General features: G+C 39.5%; 1 protein-coding gene across 8 annotated transcripts in view; it reads left to right on the top strand.

Moving 5' to 3' along the window:
* The window catches only part of MYLK (myosin light chain kinase), a 204,006-nt gene that overhangs the window by 151,048 nt on the left and 35,753 nt on the right, over window positions 1-17,205 (top strand). For all 8 annotated transcript variants that reach the window (XM_050339617.1, XM_050339616.1, XM_050339620.1 and 5 more), the window contains 3 exons: window positions 4,632-4,682; window positions 6,305-6,432; window positions 9,693-9,846. In XM_050339617.1, coding sequence (XP_050195574.1) covers window positions 4,632-4,682; window positions 6,305-6,432; window positions 9,693-9,846 — 333 coding nt within the window. The remainder of the gene's footprint in view (window positions 1-4,631; window positions 4,683-6,304; window positions 6,433-9,692; window positions 9,847-17,205) is intronic.

The following is a 17,205-nucleotide window of genomic DNA, read 5'->3' as shown; positions in this document are numbered from 1 at the left end:
TTCATGAATTTATGGATAAATTGGTAAATAATGATGTGTTGTCTTTTTCTGCTACAACTGTAGCCATCATCTTTCTCCTATTTTATCTTGTCTGTGCTAATACCTGTAATAGGTTTTTGTACCATCAACTAAGTCTGTGGCAGAAGCAAGGATAGAGCAGAATAATTCATTGCCTTGACCACAAGGCCAAGTGGGGTTTTTTTTCAGCACTTCTAGCTGTCAGTCATTCCATGCTTTTTGGCATAGCAGGGAGTAGTGAAACTTTACAGACACACACTCACCTTTGATTCAGACCCTGATATCTACCCCCAGAAGGCTCTTGAGGAGATTACACTGAAGGGATTCGTTTACATGTGAAAAAGAGAGACCTCATAATATCATATCCCGTATGTCTGAAGGATTCAGGTGAGGAAGAAGGAGTAATACTTGAATCTCAGTTTTCCATACATTTTCTCTAAATATTCGTACCATGGTGTCTGACATCTTACAGACATGACTTCTTTTTTCAACTTCTCTTGAACTCTGAAGATGAAATCTTGACATGTTTTGCATGAGGGGAAAATTGTTTCCCGTGTGTCTGTAGTATCAGAGTGCCCTCATCATCAGCCCTTCTCCTCTCCTGAGCTATTCCATGAGCAGACAGAAGCAGGGATATGTCTCGTTCCTTCTGTCAACCCAGTTAGGTAATAACTGTACTTGTTTACCAGGTGCTGAAATCCATCACTACAGAGGACATAAACATAATTTTAAGCATTCCTACTGTCCCTTGGGGAAGACAGTAGGAATTATGGATTAGTTGGAAATACTATCTTGAGTACTGATGTTTTTTTTCGGATCCTAAGAGTTTTACTTCATGCTTTATGAAAGCAAGTTGTGCAGAGAGCCATTTCAGGGGAGGGCTATGCCTATTTTTAGTAAAATTCCAAAAAAGGGAAGCAAAAAAGAAAGGCAGAGGCTCTGAACATGTCTGCTCTCACAAAGGCACCAGCAGGGAAAGGAAGAGCACAACCAAATGTCCCACAGCTCACAGCCTGTATGGGATCTTTCCCTTTTTTAATTTATGTCCCCTCCACTCAAACACAAGCTCTCTAAGAGGCAAACCTGCCTATAAAGTTATGTAAATACCAGCCCTTTAATGTTTATGTTAAATTGTTTCTAGAAGGCAGATTCATTTAAGGGGGGGGAATATTAGTCCTTCTTCTTCCAGGCTGGTTTTCAGCTTCAGCCTATTTCAATGTAAATATCAAAAGAGAGACAAACTGTTAAAAAAAAAACAGTGCAGCAGAAGCAGACTTGAACTAACATTTCCAAGAAGCTCAAATATTTTAATGAAAACAGTCATTTGACCTTGTGAACTTTTGGTAATCTTATTAGACTTTTTTACTGTCTCAAGCAGCTTTTGAAACAAAAGTTGCGTTTCAAAAAGATGCATAAGATGAGCTGGTGTTCTTAAGGAAGATCTACGAACAGTGGAGTAAACACTGTTAGCCAAAGAAGTTGGCTTCACAGAGCCAGAGACCTGTCCTTGTCCTCATCCCCTTCTACCCTGCCTTTGCCTTTCATTTCTGCTCAGGGCTATTTGTGTCTGCAAAACAGGATATTCAGCCAGACCTTCCAGCCAGCCTGCATGGTTTGATGAAGTCCAGTGACAGTCTGTGTATCCTCAGTTGAGTGAATATAACGTCCTGGTGGGTAAAAACTAAAATTTAAACAAAAAATTTTTATTCACTTATAAAAAGAAGTAACCTAGCTGAATGAAATGACGGGTTCATGATCTCTGCTTTGCTGTTATGAAAACCTTCACTGAGGTGAGAGTCTTTTAAACTGGCTTAAGCACAGCCCTTGGTTATTCCAGGGATAGGAGGGTTACCATGAGTTTACTCCACTTACAAGGTAAATGAACCCAGTGGTTCATTATACATCCTAGCATGTATAGAATCATTGTTCTTGTTAATGTGATGAACTGAATGTCACTGGCTGTAAGTTGTGAATGAACAAATTATGCTGTTGGGATCCCTTCCGTGATGAACTGGCTGGCTGATAGTAGGCAGAGAAAAGTGGGCGGTTATCTGAGTATATAGATGTCCATTCTGTGCTTGCATTGGGCAAAGGCAGAGAATTACATTGTCAACCAGGAGGAAAAAAGCTTTAGAGACATTAAGAATCAGTGTGAAACCTGAACATCTGGAGGGTGTGATGACTCCAGCAGCACTTTGCTTGTTAACTGAGGTACTCCAGCAAATATGCAATGTAGGCCAAGATGTGATAGCTGAGTGAAAATCATGCTGGATTCAAGAATTTGGTTTTTGTCCTATTTGTCTGCAGTGACGTTTGTGAAAAATAGCAAGAATAAAAAATGGCAACCCAAGATGGCACTTCACAGACGGTGCTTTTTCTTCATTGTTGCTGCTCTTTGTTCATATCAGGCTTAATGTGGTGTGGAGGCAAACAAATTTGTGTCATTTTAGTTTGTATTAAAAATATTGCAGCTCTGAGGAGACACCCAACAGCTACTTCATTCTCAGTTTAGAGAAAAGCAGAGAATCTGCTTTTCTTTAAATATAGCACACATGCAAACAAAAAAGTTTATACATTTTTAAATCATATAACTGAGTTAGTTTACATAGCATTGTGCATCTAATGAGTAACTAATGCATTATTTGCATGAATAGGGATGTTTAAGAGCAGATGATAGACTCTACAGCCCTTCCAGCTGGCACCTCATAACAAAAGTAGTTTCATCCATGTAATACGGCTGCAACCTGAAATGAGAGTTCCAGCTCAGGGTGTGGCCATGCAATGATAAAGGGGAAAGCTGCTCTGAAAACACCACTTGTCGCGTTTGCTCGTGCAGCTTTGGCAGGACAGAGGATGTGGAAATGTATTTGGTGTCACTTACTGCAGCACTCAGGGCACTTGTCACTCTGCTGGTGGCCCAAGCAGTAATGGGTCCCTTTAATCACAGCTGTGCCCCTTGCATGGAACATGCGGCAAGACAGACACACAGCTCCTGCCCTGGAGGTCCAGTCACACCAGGATAAACACCTCACAAGTTCTCATCTTAACCTTTAACCAGTTCTGTGCAGATGACAGTCATCAAAGAGAGGCTTCCTTGGGAAATATGCAACTATTCTTTTCTGACTCAGCCATAAGTACTGCAAGAATATCCCACCTCTCCAGTATTTGTTTCTGGTTCCTACAAAATCAATAAAGACAGAGCATATGAAAGCTAAGCATACTTTGATAGAAAATCACTATAAAATAGAAGTTTATGAAAGGAAAGGTTGCAAAAACTTTTCTGTATCCACTGCATAGTGAAATATTCTCCAGAATGAACTGAATAAACACTGGTGTTGACGACTAAACCATTAGATAGTTTTGAAATAATTTGGTATTTTCATAACCTATAGCACACCACCTACTATGTCCAATTACTCTAAAACTTAAAATCAGTCTTCATATCTGTCTGTTGCCTGAGCTATAGCATTAAACTCCCATGGTGATTTTGCAGATCATGGCTGCCAAGTTTCATGGAGCACCAGATGATAAGTTCTGAGGTATCAGCTCTATTTGGCGCAGCAAATGGGGTTAAAATAAAAAACCCCCTGCTTTTATTGGCTTGGTGAATTTGAGGGGATTTTATATCTGCTCAGTGTCTTTCTAATTTGAAATAACTTTTGTAAATAAAGAAAACAATGAGCCTAAAAATTCCAAACTTTTCAGACTGTTATGGCTATTACTAGGCACCTGTGTATATTCTGCCAGATATTCAAAAGCACTTAGCACATCCTGCTTCCGTTGGAGGCAATGACATCTTAAAAGCCAGACTACTGCAATCAAGCTGCCTACTTGAGCTTATATAAGAAAATAAAGAATGTTCTTTCACAGCAGACACCAGTCCTCTGACAAGGATGCTTAGGATAGCAGACAAAAAGAGAGTGCTCAAAAAGGAATGAGCTCCTCCACTTCTGGAATTCAGTGGTTTGAAAGCATCCAAACTTACATTTCATGGCCTCCACTAGACCTAACCCCTATACATTTGTGCTTTTGAACCTCTTTATTTTTCTGTATTGTAAAACATTCCGTGTCTGTGAATGCAGATTGCACATGTTATATTTAAAAATAATTCTGTTTCTTTTATGCCTGCTGCCTGGTAATTTAATTGGGTGGACTCTAGTTCTTGCTTTGTGAAAAAGAGTTAATAGCCCATTTTGTACCTACCTGTCTTCTCTACTAAGTTTCTACTTACTGTAGATTTCTACTTACCAGATTTCAAGTTCTAAGCCATATTTTTGTTGTCATGACCTTTTTCTTTTGTGAATATAGCCAGAATTTATCCCTGTTTAGGGAATAGGATGAGGCAGAGGGGACATGTGGGAGATGTGCAGCAGATTTCTCTGATTCTTTTAAAAGTTTCAGCTTTAACTGTGAATGTTTTGAGGATCACTCAGGATACTAAAAGTGCTTTTAGAAAATACTTTTAATTCTTAAGTTTAATATGCTGTAAGAACATATTATATTTTCAAGTGCCAGCAAAGCATTGTTATGGATATTTGGGGTTAATCTGGTGCGTCCTAAAGCTCACCTTTGAATTAATGTGGTTTGGTTTTCTGTTGTTTTCTTTTAACTAGGTGAAGCAACAGTGAAGAAGAAACCAGCTCCAAAGACTCCTCCAAAAGCAGGTAATTAGTTGCATGTCACCCACATTTCCAACTACAGCTGTTTGCCTAATAAATTTGTTTGTATATGTGATTAAAGGGTGGGTAAGTCCCATTTCAGAGTTGTTTATGAGGTCACACTGTACTAAGAATTAAATTATAAGCATCCAAAGAAGTTACTATCAGATAAACCGTAGCAAGGTCCTATGAAATATTAGGAATAGTGTGTTACTCCTGCCTTTTTGTATATCCACAACCTACCCTGGCCTTCTGTGAAAAGAGACTTTTCTGTGTGTCACAGAATGCCACCTCTACAAGAGTGGCTACCACAGATAAGGTGATAGATTCTACTTTTCCTCATCACTGGCATTATGGTAGCCTGTTTGTGTGTTTGCAATCTCCTAGGCAAAGATATCTGTATTAAAAGCTATATAGGAAGTTCCTCTATAAGAACCTGCTTTCAGTGTCTTAAAACTTTGTCAGACTTTTAAACTGTTCAAGCTGTTTTGTACACCAGATACATGCCTCAGCCTAATTTCCTTCAGGTATTTTAAAAAAGACTTTTCAAAGAAAAAGTCTAGAGGAGCGAGGGGAAGGCCTCTTTGTTTGAATTACGTTGAAAAGGAAAAGAAAGCACTTTTTTCACACCCAGTAGCCCCATGCTTTGGAAAGGAATGTTTTATTCGGCAGTGAGGCCATTCTAATATTAGGGAGTGCCTCTTACCACTTCTGTCAATATGTCCTCAAATCTGCCCCCTTCCCCTCCAACACACACCCCCTCAAGAATATTTTTTTTTTTATTGTGCTGCTTTTATAAAGCAACAAAACAGTTTTCACCCTGGAGTTGCCTGGCCTATGATATTTCTGGCATCTGACCCCAGCAGCTACCAGGGTCTGACACACTGGGTATCACAACTGAGAGACAAGGATGTAGCACCATTAGCAGATGTTCTGCCATCTACTGATACTTGGGCAGTGAGAGGGAAGAGGAGGAGGAATGTCTGATTCAGAAACAGAGGAGTATGAATGGGGCTGCAAGGTTTAAAAGAAGCACTTCAATGCACAGACAAAATTATCCATGACTGCTCACGGGAAAATTTAGTGTGATGAATAAAGACACCAAATTCCTTCCTTGTCTCTCATGATGTTTCTGTTCCACATAATGTTTATCTGGCTACTGAGGCCGGAATCTTCACGGGTCTTGAATCTTAAGTTTTTCTGAGTGCTGCTGATGACATCAGGCAGCAAGTTTGCAGACCCCCTCCACACATGCAGATTGATAAGAAGTTAGCTGGAGCCATTCTTCAAAAACACAAAGTGCAAAAGAAAAAAAATAAGAAGTTTTTCTGAAAAAAAAATGTTTATTTGGAACTGGTGTTAGGTCTAAATGTTTTTGCCCTTTGGATGTCTGTATCTTGGTTTTGCATGAGCAAACTTTGGGGGGATAGATTGTTATTGCTTCACTCAGCTGATATTAACAATTTCCACAGAATTGTTTCATTGCAAACAACACATAAGTGTTAATCTGGATTTCAAATGCTGCTCTGAAACAGTTGAGCTGAGAGATGAATGTGTTTTGAATTTTAAGAAAAATGAAAGTATAGACACCTAAAGAGAGATTTTATTTATTTTATTTTTCCCATCAGCTGCTCCTCCTCAGATTACTCAGTTCCCAGAAGACAGAAAAGTTCGTGCAGGTGAATCAGTGGAATTGTTTGCCAAGGTGGTAGGAACAGCACCCATAACTTGCACCTGGATGAAATTCCGTAAGGAGGTAAATTGGTTTTGGTCTGTTTTAAAGATCATTGAAAAAGTAGAGCTGGAAAGGAGCACCAATGACCATCTCCAATTTGTCCATCTCCCTTCCTGAGGAACTGGCAAAGTCCATGCCATTCCTGACAGATGTTTTCCTCACCTCTGCTGAAAACGTTCCACTAATGAAGATTTCACAACCCCCATTAGCAAATTATTGCAGTGCTTAAATATCCACAGTGGGAGAATTTTTTTTCCTGATGCCAAACCCAAATTTTTCTTGCTACAGTTTAAACCCTTTTTTGCCTGTATCCTTCTATAACAAATTACCTTTTCTTTGTAAAAAGGCTTAGACCATGTAATTAAAGGACAGGTGATGGAAAATATGTAGGTATCTGAAAAGTATCTGTCAGGGGAGATATTTCTGCCCTTCAAAAATGACTTCTTGATTGATGCTGAGCCTAAAATTATGTCAGAAGGGCAAAATGCCATATAAAAAGCTTGAGTGAATTGTATGACAACACAAATGTCACCATACAAGGCACAACAGGAGTCCATGGCGTGAGTGTGTCCTCACACTCTGGGTTTAAAGTTCCTTCTACTTGAATTGCTATACTTGAACTATAATACTTGTGTCCCTAAGGGTGGCTTCTGAAGAGCTGCTGTAATGAAGCAACTTAAAACCAAACCACTTTAAACGAAATAACCCAATATGCAAGTTCAAACTCAAAGATGAAGTGTCATGTTAGGACAGAGCAAGTATAAATATGTACTGGAGCTGTTATTCTGTTTACTTCATTCTGAACTTGTCATGCACTCTATAGAGCATAAATAAAAACATCTCCTCCTAGAAGGAAGTTTAGACTTTAAATCCAGATGTGTCAGCGTTTAATTGAAAGAATTCAAAACAGTTTGCTAGTGCAAAGGGTATTCTGGAGTCCATCCTTCCTAACTCCAAATAACCTCTTACTTTAGGGAAGAGGGTGGGTCTTTTCCCTGAACTCCTATATTTTCTTAAAATTCTTTAGCTTCAAGACTGGAGTTAACTACTTCTTTCCACAAAAAATAGGTCTCAAAAGCTCCAGTGACATTCAGTGTATGGTTTTGCTAAATGCTGTCTTAACATTTAGGTAAAATGTACCCTCAAAAGTGATTTTCTGGTTTGTGAAGAATTCTGAGTTAAAATCTATGTAAATAAGACTATTGTATTCAAAAATTAAGGCCTTTTTTATATACAAGATCTATATGATAACAGACTTGCAGGTCCTAATGCCCATATTAGATCCATAGTCTAGTTTGACGTATTTTTTCCTTTGTAAAATTCTATTTTTACCACCTTTATACTTTCTTTGTAGTTATTCACTATGAGACAAAGTATTGCAAAAACATACATTAAAATTACATAAACATTTTTATATGGTTCATTATGGCAAATGAGATAGAAAAGAAAAAAAAACTTCAGGAAGTCTACTAAAAACTGTAGGAGGACAAGTGAGGGCAGCAGTCTCTCATTTATTACTTTAAATGAGGAGCCAGTTACTATGTCCTATGCTGCACCATTATTTTGCTTTATTTTTCTCTTATACTTCACCACATAATGTTTTATGCTTGGATTTCTTCCTCTTCTGTAAATGGGTTGATTTCAGCTCTGTTCCATTCCCAATCCTAAAAGTGAAAGTCAATCAAGTGTTTTAACTGTTTGCTGGGGGTTATTCATACTCGTTATTTGAGCAGAGCCGGTAGGAGGTGAGTTGTGATTTCAGCCCAGCCACTGTTTGCTGCAGTGTGCCAAGGAGCTTCTCCTCTCCACGTTCCTTCCTCATGTTCCCTCAGGTGCAAGAGAGCCCCTCACAGGTATATTCCAGACAAATATCTTTTGCTTGAAGAAAGGGAATGTCACAAATTTGTGACCCACACTGTTGTATGTGATGGCAGTGTAGTGGAGGGATGCTGGAACCGTGCTCAGCTGAAGAGGGAAAAGGCTTTCAAAGCCAGGGAACACAGGGATCCAACTTCATGTTCTCCATAACCAGTGCAAGCCACTGAGCATCCTTTCAGGGCTTTCTCTGCATCCTTTCAGGGCTTTCTCAAAATAGCACAGATCTAGTTCTGCTATTACCCTTTGACTGATTCTGATGAAGCAAAACATATAAGGAGTTTAGAACATCACAAGTATGGGGGCAGAGCAGAGCAACTTTCAGTATAATTTAAACTGTAATCCTACATAATCCCATTTGTTAAATTTCTATCTGAGTTATTGTAGAAGAAACTCTCTCAGGTTACTTTTGGGCGTATGGCAGTGCATGTGTTCTATCTCAGCTGAGGAAAGAGCAGGGAAAGTCCTGCTCTTGAGCTTTTAATTTCTTTTCTCTGGATATATGAGACAAGATAAGGCAAACTAAATAGTCTTCATTTTAAATGAAATTCTGAGAATTACTTGGAAGAGTCACTTATCTAAGAAGGAAGTGGTGGGAGGAAGAAGGGCATTGACATTATGTTGTCTGTTTCGTAAGAACACAGTGTACAGCTTCTATAATTGCAGTGTAGCATTATGAGCTTTTTAAATAATCTGCCATGTCTCAAGCTAATACTGATTAAAATCTAAGTCACCTTGGCCATTTATGCTATGATAGCTCTGTTTCATTTAAAAAACTAGTTCATAATATGCTTGTGGTATTCAGCAGAGATTTTGATTTTTGCTTCTGCAGAAAATAAGAATGCTACAGGGAAGCTCATTGTGCTGTTTGAAAGTCTCTCTGCACAGCTGCAGCATTAGCTCTCCATTCCAGTCAACATCTTTAATTGTTCAAACCCAAGAAACTGCACTCTGGTTTATGTGGAAGTACAGAATAAGGCTGGTTAGGACAAGAGGGCAAAGAGTCACAGCCGTGGATGGTTTGCACATTCGGCCTCTGTAGGGGAATGGCAAATGAACGAGGGTTAAACCCTTGGCCCGCTGTGGTTTCGGTGAGATCCATGAGCCCACCCTTGGCTCTTTGGACAGCTACACAGTTTGCACGTTCAGCTTGTCAAAGAGAAGTTAGAAAAGTGAAACTCCTCGTCTTTAGTGGGGTTCCAGTAACACCAATGCTCCCTGTTGCCTTTGCAGGACTGGAGTCATCATAATGTTCCACTGTATTTCTAGATGCTTTGTGTTGATTACGCTGTTTAGCAGCTGCACCTTTTCACTGCAGAGTTACCTGCAGATAATGTTCAATATGATAACATTTTGAGCTCTTTCAGATATGAAGAAATTTATCACTTTTTTTTTTTATTTGGCAGATTAAAGAAAGTGAATATATTAAAATTGAGAATGATGAAAACAGCAGCAAGCTAACAATATCATCAACAAAGCAGGAACACTGTGGATGCTACACCCTAGTTGCAGAGAACAAACTTGGCAGTAGACAAGCACAAGTCAACCTTACAGTTGTTGGTAAGTCCATAATAAGGTTTTATATATATACTCATTCTTCAGACATTACTCTACATTTGAATTGCATATAATGATACACAACAAATTAAATGAAATAATCAGATAAGTTAAAAAGACTGAAATAAGAAGCTAGTACTTCAAAAATATCTGGCCTGGGCAGTGATGTTGTAATAAGGACTATAAGCAAGTTCATTAGGGCTATACTGTGTTTATTTTGAAAAATTTCCAATTCCACGTGAAGATATAAATAGCTCAGACTTAAAAAAAATAAAAATCCACCCACAAGATAAAAACAGCTCCTGTCTCCATTTTTTGTTGGATACCACTTGTTTTTCCCATTTAATGTTTGCAGCATCCAGATGTTTGCTCAACTGCCAATTTTAAAACTGTTAGTTCAGGAAGGATTGAGATAGTTTCTATTAGTGTGTGAAACTGAAAACATTCTGTTGCCTGGGGGAGGGAGATTTTGTCCTTTTAATTGAAATCCCTAGAGTTGTCTGCTGTTTTACAGTGACAGACAGCAGTGAACAGAGGCGCTCTGGTTGGAATATGAAGCTCTTCATATGTGGGGGCTTCATATTTGTCCCACGTGTAACTTAAAGCTTCAAAGAGCTTTGTCAGATGACCCTTCCAGGCTATCAGGTTTGTTGCAGCAGGCTGTGGGCAGCTGCAGATAGTTGTAGGCTGCAGTATGTTTGCAGATAAACCTGCAGCCCTGTTCTAGACCGGCTAGCTGGAGTATCAGCCAAAGTCTAGAGCTGTGACATCTCGCTCTGAAAGGGCTCAGGGACCCACCGTGGGGTGGCTGCACAGCAAAGAGTTTCCAGGGAAAACTAGGGAAGTTCTACAAGCAAAGATGGCAATTGGTGTAAAATATTGATCCACGGGATGGGTCTGTCTCTGGGTTCTGTTACCTGTGGCCTGCAGGGGGTTTATGACATAAGGTGGGGCAGAGCTTGCCCAGGTAGTTGGATGAATTTTAGTTCAACCAGCAAGGTGCATCCCAGTCACAAACTTGTAACTGCATTGGCTCTACTGTCCTGGCAGCCATGGGGAGTGTGAGCAGGGGAAGAAACATGGGTATAAGGCCAAAGATGAGTACTTGACTCCAGTGAAATCAATGGCAAAACACCTTTAACCTAAGTTGAACTGGAAATTCATTCCAGAAATCCATTAAATAACATACAAAGTTAATGGTAGAATCACACTTTCAAATACAATATCCACTGCTACAGAGTGAATGTCCCTCAGTTGCACACTGCTTTACGTATTGTCAGTAAAGGTCTCCTGATTATTTAAATGAATTTCTTTCATCCAGTCTGTGGCTTAAAAGATAACTGAATGAATGAGTATAAATATCAAGCAGATTCCAGCAACGTGCCAGAGAATTCAAGAATAGAAGAAAATGGAATCAGTAATTTTCACATGATGCATAGATAAATTGTACTACCCCTTCCAACAGTGGGTTGTGCAGGTCAGAAGTATAGCTCAGTTAAAAATGAACACCAGGAAAAATTGGTCCTTGAATAATCATATCATCATATATATTGTTTGGGGTGCAGCATTTGGCTCCAAATCCCCAACACAGCTGATTAGCCACTAGAACAATGGCAGGAGATTAATTGCTCTTTACATATCCCTTCTTTTCACTCTTTCCTAGGCAACTGCTGCAGGCTGCTGACTGTAGTAGGTTATTGGGCAAGATGGATTATTTTAGCTGAACTAGGCCAACAATTCCGGTTATCTTGTCACTGTGTGAGCCTTGACTCACTATTATATAAGTCACTGTTTTATGTCCTTTGGAGTTAATTGGTTGGAAAGTCTTTGAATTCTATAACCTTATAAAGCTACATCTCAGCCTCCTGCTCTGCTCTTCCCTAAGAAATGTGCCAGAGAACAGTGAGATTCCCAGAGATGCTTTTGGGAGAGTTGGGTGAATAATCTTAAAATGTGCAGGAGTTTGCCATGTGTTTTGGCTGATGACAAGCTATCTGTTTCTAACTAAAAAGAATAAATTCTCTCTTGTCAAATTGCCGAGCTCTTCAGTGAGACATCTCGCTGATGTCAGCACTGCCCAAGGCACGACAAGGCCTCAAGACTCCCAGTTTGTTACACATGCATTTTAAGGCCAGACTTTTCCATCTCGGTACTCAAAGATGTGGGAAAAGGGAGCAAAAATGTCTTCCTTCTAGGAAGTGGGTTCAAATACCACTACTGAGGCAAAATCCTTCATACTGTTTCCACCTTTAAAGGTGTTAAATGTTCACAAAAGTTGGAAGGTGCTTTTCTGCAAAGCCTACCAATCAAAACAGGGAAGATACATTTCTCTGAATATGCAGAACCTGAGACTTATGACTCTACCAAAGCTCATTCTTAGTCCTAAATTCCTGCCTGTCCATTCTCTCTGCTCCATCCAAAGTACTGGGAAGAAACTTGTCCTCCGTGCTCTGACTCCACACTAATAACAAGTGTTTGAGGAGGAAGTCCTGGTGGTAGAAATCAGCTCTGTCTTCCTCAGCTATTTGTAATAAGGTTCTAAACTCTGTGTGAGCTTCCTCCCTGTAAATTTAGTGGTAAAAGGCACATCCATGTGTATGCTGTGTGCTCAAAATGCTGCTGCCTGACCAAAGTCCACAACTGAGCCTTGAATGTATTGAGGAAAACTACGAATACAGAACATCTGCTTTCTAGAGGAGTGTGTCTGAGCTGACCCAGTCCTGTTTTTCTCAAAGGGCTATCTGACAGGCTTGGCTGTTCTCAAGTTTGGCAAATCAAAGGCATTTGTTAAAATATAAAATGAAATAAATATTTTAATAAATAAGTATTTATTTTATTATTACCTCTTACAACTTGCAAAGTCTTCATGCTGATGGGCAAGCTTCTAATGTAAAAGACTCCAATAAGCATTTCTCAAATTAAATTTGGACTGTAACACATGCCAGGAACAGGTTGCTCAGAAAAGTTGTGCAGTCTCCATCCCTGGAGGTATTCAAGTTCAGACTGGATAAGCATCTGAACAATCTGGTCTGACCTTATAGCTGATCCTGCTTTGAACAGAAGGTCTAAAGACCTTCCTGAGGATATTTAAGAACATCCTGGATCTGGGTTTTATACTTGCAGTTGTCAAACACCTTTCTTCACAAAAAAAAAATCATTAAATAACATCATTGACTTAACCTCCAACCACAGAACAAAGGATTGAGCTTATTTGCCAGGATTCAGATCAGAAACAATCCTGCTATCATTTAAACCCTGAGTCCTAGATTGTAAACTCTATCTGGGTACAATTTATAGAAATTATTTTTAATGATGGCTTTTAGGGAAACAAAGACATCCTGCATTGCTTTGAATTTGGCTCCTAAAGTCTTAAATTTAAGTGCTCGCACTGTCAGACTCAGACTTTAGCTACAATCTTAACTGAATTGTGCAGAGGTTCTGACACTTGAAGCATTTGAATAATACATGACTTGATGCAGTTTGGGCCATGGAAAAAGATGCTCTTGAAAGAAACGCAACTTTATTCTAAGGATTTTTTTTTGCAATTTTAATGAGTATCAATGAACAAAGTGTCCATTACACTCAGGCTCCAGAGTGAGCTGTTCGCAGTCACACCCCAAAACCACTGATATGCAGACAAGTTAGAGGAGGCTTTTTCACTGATGGTGTGGTGATGAGCACACAGCACTCAGACACAGGACTGAGCCTTGAGTTTTAGTCTGATTCATTGTTTAACTTTGTCTTTATAAGCATTAATAATACTGGGAGACATGCAGTAGAAGTGAGATATCCAAGTTAAGCAACATCTTCTTTTGAAGGATTTGGCTAGTCCCAAAATGTGCATGTTGAGCTCTTCTCTATTGTTATGATTAACTCTCTTAAATAAGCAATTTCCTTGCTGAGTGATCTCTCAAGGGAGATTTTGCATCGTGTTTCTGTTCCAAAACCAAAATGGTCTGATGTGAGACAGAGCTAATGATTTACAGCAGACACTGTGTCAGATTGAAGTGGACTTGCGTTGCCAAAGCTATTGAATGAGCCATTGATGAGCTTAGTGTAAGATAGGAATGATTTAGGCAAGGAAGAGCCCTCACTCTACAGTGACAGCAAGGAATATTCATTCCTATCATACTTTTTATTGGATGTATATGGACCTATTTATCAAATTCATGGTTCTGGACATTTTAGCTATGTGATAGACCCCAATCTGTAAGCGCTTATGAAAAAGGAACTTGGTTTTTATACTGCTTAAAGCTGGATACTATAACAAAGAGTCACTAATATACAAGGGCTTTCTGATGATCAGTGTTTGGTGAATACTTTGGATATTAGCAATGTCTTTTCCTTTCTCAGATATAGAAGTAGAAACACATGTAATACCTACCTGGAAGCTGATTTTGATCAACCTTGTTTCTCTAAATCCCTTATATTGTTCCTGGTGTGGTACTGTGTGTGCGAGTGTGTGTGTATATATACATATATATGTATATATATACACACACACATATATATAATACATGTATATATGTGAAAGTATCATGGTGATTAGTAAGCTATATAGTAGATATATGCAAAAAAAAAAAATGAGAGCAATGTCATTAGACCCTGAGAGAACTAAAGTTAATAGTTATGGTGTTTTCATTACTCTAAGCATTAGTGCACACACTGTGTTTTGCATCCTTATGCACTGTTGGAAAGTGATAAAGCAAGTACTCAAGGACACATATATATACAGGCATGATGCACATGGACATGCAAGCAGTATAACATGAGTTCACTAATGCCTGCTCCTCTGCTCCATTCCTTATTTGACTTGGGATGGAGAAGTTACTTTCTGTGAGGAACCTATTACTTGCATGCCTTTAGCAGAATCTTTACGAGCAGAGTCTTTTAAGCAGAAATGAGAAAATGCAAGTTTAGCTGAGAACAAAGTGTGATCATCACTAACTCCAGTAGTCATTGAATATAATTGTAGGAGTCCTAATTGCTTCTATGAAGGGCTTGGTTCTGGTTCAACAAGTCACATATATGCAAGCTATATTAGCATTTGATCTTTACCCTGAAACTCTGTTACAAGGAAATGTGGCAGCACAACCAACAGCCCGCAGTGGCCCTACAAGGATTTTGTGTGAGTACCTGAGAAATCTGGCTCAGTGATCGACGCTCAGCCTGAGTCGAGCCAGCAGTGGTCAGAAACTGTGTTCCCTCTCTGGACAAGTAAGTGCAGACATCTGTGAAGCAGATAGTGAAGTGGAACAACCAATAGACTTGATAGAGAATACTGCAGTTCAGAAGTGCTAACATGAATCCTTCTGAAGCTTCTTCTTTTGAGAAACATCAAATTATATCTTGCAGTATCCACGTGATTCCCTGTTTACAGTTGGGTCAAGAATGCAGTGAATTTTGTAAGAATATGTGGGTGGACTCGGTCTCTAACCTTCAACCTTGTAAATTCCTCTGGATTGCTGGAGGATTTTTGCGCTGGTTTTACGGTTAAAGGGTAACTAGACTGGGGGTTAAGGAAGAGATGTCTTATGTTGCTGCTGTCGTAGTTCAACAGTGTAGTACCCTCCACTGTCAGCCTCCCCACTAATGCTTGGGGGCAAAATTCTGCAGCAGTATCAAAATTAAATTTTCACAGTAAGATAATAATGTGAAGAGGAAAACCAGCTTATGTTGTCCTAGCATCAGTGCTGGTAAACTAATCCAGGTTTATTCCTTGAATGGCCATCTGGTTTCGGTGTCATTTGTGTTAGGAGAAATTTCAGTAGAACTCCCTTCATAGCTACTTTTTCCTGATACTTACCTTCACCTTTTTTTTCTAACAAAGAAAAGGAAATTTCATGATTATTTCTCACAACAAAATTCCTGTATTTTACCTGCTGTTAAATGCTAGGAATGTCTTAGTTACTAAAAAATTATTCATCACAACTCCTGCACATTAACATAGGGTTCCTAGGACCTAAACTCCAGTGGAGACTAATCCACTGGTAGTCCTACTGGGGAAACTCCTAAAATTTATTCTGCCTTTCAGTGGACAGGTATGGGAGCTCTAATTCAATCAGTTATCAAACCAGATACCTAATGTGTAGCACATGAGTAATCCGAACAGCTTGTTGATTCAGGCACAGGAGCAGATGGTTTAGAAAAAGGCTCCTAAGAATGCATTATATATTTGTTTGTTCCATTAGGCCTGTGGCAGAAGGAGATGTTCTTGTGCTGAGGGCATTTGCGTGGGAGTGGTGAGCTCTGGTTTCGTTCCCAGCTCCACTCTCCTGTGTGTCCTTGGGCGAGGTCATTTTATTCTTTTATGCCTCAGTCACCCCAACAGCACAAAGTGATGCTCTGGGCCACCAGAATTTGTGAGCTACTTTATCCACAGGTCTCAAAAGGGCAGTCTTTAAATAACTTAGTTTTATGTCAGAGTCATCAGGAGGGGCAATGTGGGGAGAGCAGTCTGCAGTGTGTATTACAGGGGAGGTGTGAATTTCAAACTCTGAGCTAATGAACTTTGACCATTGTGTCCTCTGCTCTGCCAGGGAGGATGTTTCATTAGGAGAGAATTTCTGTTCATTCCAGTTTCTCTTGTGTTGTTTTGCAGGAGAGCACAGCCATTTTCTAGTTTAATTTTATCCTAAACCTATGGAACACTGACATGCAGAAGGGTGTTAATGCTTGTTACAGGGTGTTAAGGGGTAATAATATATCTACTTGTAGCACTCCTCTCCCCTGGAAAAAGAGCTGCAGGGCATAGTTTTCCAAGGAAAGCAGCGAGGTCTGCCATGACCCTGAGCCCTGTCAGCGATAATGCCGAGTTCAGTTATGACCTTTTATGGTTTTGCTTTTCTCCTGCTGATGGATTTCACATGAAAGCTTTGCCAGTGCTGTCGGCATGGACAGTGTTCAACTGGCTTTTGCAGCATATTAAATACCTTCTCTGGCTAAACAGCTTGTGGAATGGAATTAAATTGTTTCTTTCTGTCTGTTCTTTATCTGGCAGACAAATATCACAATAGCTAATAATAGTATTATACAGTAATATGATAACTGAATTTAGAAAGAAAACAAACCAATTTTGAGAACAGATAAAGAAAACTACTTCAGAGACACTGCTTCAGTGCTGTCTCTGTTCATAAAAGAAAAAAAACCCCACAACTTTTCAGAGGCTGTGATTGTACTGTTCTCAGTTTTCAGAGGCTTTCTGCTGGAACAACATCGCTGCTGAAGAGCCAGGGTCCTCCAAGCTCTTAATGCACAGCAAGCCCTATCTTTGGCTCAGCCTGACCCACACATCAAGTAGCAGAACAATTTCCATTTCCCTGCACTCAGATAAGGAGATTGCTGCCTTTTTTGGTCTCTTGG

The sequence above is a fragment of the Myiozetetes cayanensis genome, unplaced genomic scaffold, assembly GCF_022539395.1.
Source record: "Myiozetetes cayanensis isolate MyiCay16 unplaced genomic scaffold, myiCay2020 scf9, whole genome shotgun sequence".
NCBI lineage: Eukaryota > Metazoa > Chordata > Aves > Passeriformes > Tyrannidae > Myiozetetes > Myiozetetes cayanensis.
The sequence above is the reverse complement of the archived record's forward strand: the minus strand, read 5'-3'. Positions and strand labels throughout refer to the sequence as shown.